The sequence below is a fragment of the Manacus vitellinus genome, unplaced genomic scaffold (assembly GCF_001715985.3).
Source record: "Manacus vitellinus isolate BGI_N305 unplaced genomic scaffold, ASM171598v3 scaffold_11_pilon, whole genome shotgun sequence".
NCBI classification, from domain to species: domain Eukaryota; kingdom Metazoa; phylum Chordata; class Aves; order Passeriformes; family Pipridae; genus Manacus; species Manacus vitellinus.
The window spans coordinates 2,522,304-2,526,184 of record NW_021938895.1 but is presented as its reverse complement, the minus strand read 5'-3'; the positions used below and the strand labels follow the sequence as shown (position 1 = coordinate 2,526,184).

Sequence of the window (3,881 nt, the reverse complement as noted above, 5' to 3'; positions counted from 1 at the left end):
TGACACTAATTTATTCAGCGGAGGGGAAAAGTGTCATGATGTTTCTTATTTATGTATTTCAGTATGCTTTTCCAGGTGTTCATTCCCTTATTCTCATTTTCAGCAACCCCAAGTTGAAAAACACACTGCTAAGGATTCTGCCCTGTGTGATATGCAAGGTTTGCATGAGGTAAGAACTGTAGCAAAAGCTGCAGCCCATGCAAATTGTTGACCTTTCACTATAGAGAACAAGTCAATATCTAATACAACTCTCCTGGCATCACAGATGGTAGAGATGTTTACTCTTCCCCATCTAAGTTAAGAAAACTGCATTCAAATATTTTGACCTAGATTATTGTGACTTAAGTACTATTATCATCATTGAGTTTAGATAATTTTTGAGCTGAATTATTGTCAATAACAACTTCATTTAGACCTGGTACCTGGGCTGGATGCAAAAGGGCAATAAGAATACTGCAAACCTGCCACAAGTGCTTCATCATCTGCTGCTAAAACTATTATTAGTAACATTGTTTAGTTTAGATAATTTTTTGAGCTCAATTATTAACATTGACAACTTCATTTAGTTCTTGTATATGGGTCGGTTGCAAAAGGGCAATAACAATAATGTAAACCTGCTGCAAATATTTAGGTATTCACTGATTGAAAACACTGAACTAAACAACAGATTTATTTCTGTTTTAGTTTACATTTCTTTCTGCTCTGGCCCTGTCCTAGTGTAATATGATGAGCTGTATCACTGTCTGGCAGTGGTTGATAACTGATGTGTGAACATGTTGATCCCTGTCACTCTCCACAGGTGGTCACTGACACACAAACAGTGATGCAGGAATGGTCGTGGGGGGCACAGGTGGGTGCAGAGCCCACTGCCCACACCAGTCCTGAGTGTCTTCTCTGCCCCACTTCCTGCAAGAACAGGATTGCCCTGCTCTGTGTGACTGCTCTCCCACTCTGCTTTTACTTGTAGATGAGATCGGCTCTTCCCAGTGGAGTCTGGCTCAGTAAAACATCTGGGAAAGTGGGATTTGTGCAAGGTACAGCATGGAATAAAGTCCTGCTGTCATCTCACAGTGACCCACAGGCAGAGGTACAGGGTGCTTGGGTCATGTGCTGGCAGCTGGGGATCCGTGGGTGTCTCAGTGAGGCAAGGTCAAGGCCGCCCTTTGCCAGGGAAAGCCACTTCAATGCTCTCAAAAGAACCCACCTCAGGACACAGCTCAGCCCACCAGTGATGGTCATGGTTCTTCTGTGAAAAGACAATTTAAGTGGTGTAAAAACTCAGACTGGTAAGGTGGATTGAGGAAAATTTTAAGAAACAGTCCTGAAGCAACAGGGACAGCGAAGGAAGGGGAGAGGTTGCTCCAGGTGCCAGAGCGGACATTCCTCTGCAGCCCCTGGAGAGGACCGTGGTGAGGCAGCTGTGCCCCTGCAGCCCATGGAAGTCCATGAAGAAGCTGAGATCCACCTTCAGCCCATGGATGACCCACCAGCAAAGTAGGTGTGGTGGGTGTATCCTGAAGGATTGCAGCCCCGAAGGATTGCAGCCCATGGAGAGCCACTCTGCAGCCAGCTTATCCTGAAGGACTGTAGCCCATGGGAAGGACACTCACGGAAGAAGGAGAAGAGCGTGAGGAGGAAGGAGTGGAATCAGCTTGTTATGATGTGACTGCAAACTCTATTTTCTGTCCCCCTGCATTCTGTAGGGGAGGAGGTAGAGACTCTGGGAAGGAAGGAGTGACGTTGTGTCTGGGATAATATGAGGGTGGAGACAAGGAGCTAAGCTGGGTTCACAGGCACCCAGCTTGAGATGTTTCTATTTTACTGTGCCATGATTAAATTGCTTTAAAGATCCAGACGTCTGAGACTCTGCTATGGGAAAACCAGTGTGCAGCTGGTAAGGAAACCTGGTCTGACTCAGGGGGTGTGGGGTGTGCAGGGGCTCAAGTGGGGCACCCGGGGGCTCACAGGAGCTGCCCCCTGCAAAGGGGCTTCGGTCCCAGCAGTGAAAGTCTCTGGTGGAGGGGTGGGACTGCCAGAGTGCCTCCTGGATGGGGAGACAGGAAAGTTTCCTTAACACCAGCATGAACAGAGCAGAACCGCAATTGTTTCTTTATGTCACCAGCTCAGGTGGCTCAGGGGGACGTTTTACCTCGTGCCCAAGGCCAAGGTGTGCACTTCTCATAACATCACCTTCAAAACGCTTCCTCCCTATCCATGAAATGAGAAAAACAACCATTTAGGCCAGAGCAACTTCTCAACCACTGTGCTATCCCCTTTTTCCAAACACAGTCTATCAGATTGCCTCACTACCAACCCACCTCTTTAAACAGCAACTCCCCAGAAACTAGCAAATAAATAACTAATGCCACTTTAGAACATGGAAGCCCTCCTTCTGTGCCTAAGCAGGATTTGAGGTTGAATTAACATTTCCATAACAAGTCCATAACACCTGCCCAGAGGAGATTTTTATTCTCTTTCCCAGGATTGTGTCCTGAAACAATTGTGACCTTCTGAGCATTGAAGTTGAGTTATGGATGGAATGGATTTGCCCAGAGTCAATTGGGCATCTAAGAGCCTAAGTAGTTAGCGAACCAAGGTGAACCATCTGGGATTTGGGTTGGACCTGATGATCTCAGAGGTCTTTTCCAACCCGGCTGATTCCATGATTCTATGATTTCCCATCAGAAAGGAGAAAGACAAGGACTGTGGACGGTAAGGAAGTTCAGCCTGAGCCAAGCTCTGATAGACACAATTCAATTTGTGTGAGATGTCTCTCAAATCCCAGTACATCTGTGTGCCCATTCAGATGCAGAATCACAGGGGTCTGGTGCCATTTGAGATGCACAAGGGCATCGAAAATATGCACATTGGCGTGTAGATATGAAGTCTTGGGGACTTCTCCTCCTTTTTCAGTGGTGCTGGAGGGCATGGATTTGAATTAAAAGCTGACACCTATGTTTCAAGCACCTGATCCAGATCTTCTATGCTTTGAAAACCCAGCATTTGAGACTCTGATGTTATACTCTTATTTTTTTAAGGTGCCAGATTCTTCACATGGAGCTGAGCCCAAGCCCCAGGCATGGTCTGGTCCTGCTCATTTTACAGTTTCATGTCATATCCCTTTATAAGCAGGGATAGTAGAGAGAGGACTGGGATAGATGAAGGCAGTTCATCTTCTGACCTGCTGGAGTAGAATTAGCTTCTATTGTCCTCACACACATACAGAGAGATGAAAAAGTTAAAAACAAAACAAAACAAAACAAATAAAGAAAAGAAAAACCAAAACCAACCCCCAAGTAACCCAACTAAACCAAGAAATAAAACAAAGAACTACTACTAAGCCTACACCATATTTTCTGTTCTATCAGCCAAAGCAGACGAAACTTGGAATTACAGAATAGAAACACAGAATCATTAAGCTTGGAAAAGACCTCTAAGATCATCCATACCAACCAAGCACTGCCAAGCCCACCACTAAACCATGTCTCTCAGCACCACAGCTGCACAACTTGTGAGCTTCCAGGAACAGTGATTCCACCACTTCCTTGGGCAGCCTGGGTTAATGCCAGAACAGTGAAGCAATTTTTCCCAAAATGCGGTGTAAACCCCCCTGTTTCATCTGGAGGTCATTTCCTCTCATCTTGTCCTTGTGGCCTGAAAGAACAGACCAATACCCACGTGGCTACAGCGTCCTTTCAGGCAGATGCAGAGAGCAACAAAGTCCCCCCTGCACCTCCTTTCCTCCAGGCTGAGCCTCTCCAGCTCCCTCAGCTGCTCCTCATCACATTTGTGCTCCAGACCCTTCCCCAGCTCCATTGCTCTTCTCTGGACTCGTTCCAGCATCTCAATGTCTTTCTTGAATTGAGGGGCCCAAAACTGAA

General features: G+C 46.2%; 1 protein-coding gene across 1 annotated transcript in view; it reads left to right on the top strand.

Annotated features, from left to right (window-relative positions):
• The window catches only part of LOC108644328 (taste receptor type 2 member 9-like), a 21,561-nt gene extending 21,388 nt beyond the window's left edge, over positions 1-173 (top strand). The window contains exon 2 of the mRNA XM_018088918.3: positions 76-173. Within this exon, the coding sequence (XP_017944407.3) occupies positions 76-173 (98 nt within the window). The remainder of the gene's footprint in view (positions 1-75) is intronic.
• The last annotated feature ends 3,708 nt before the right edge of the window (positions 174-3,881 follow it).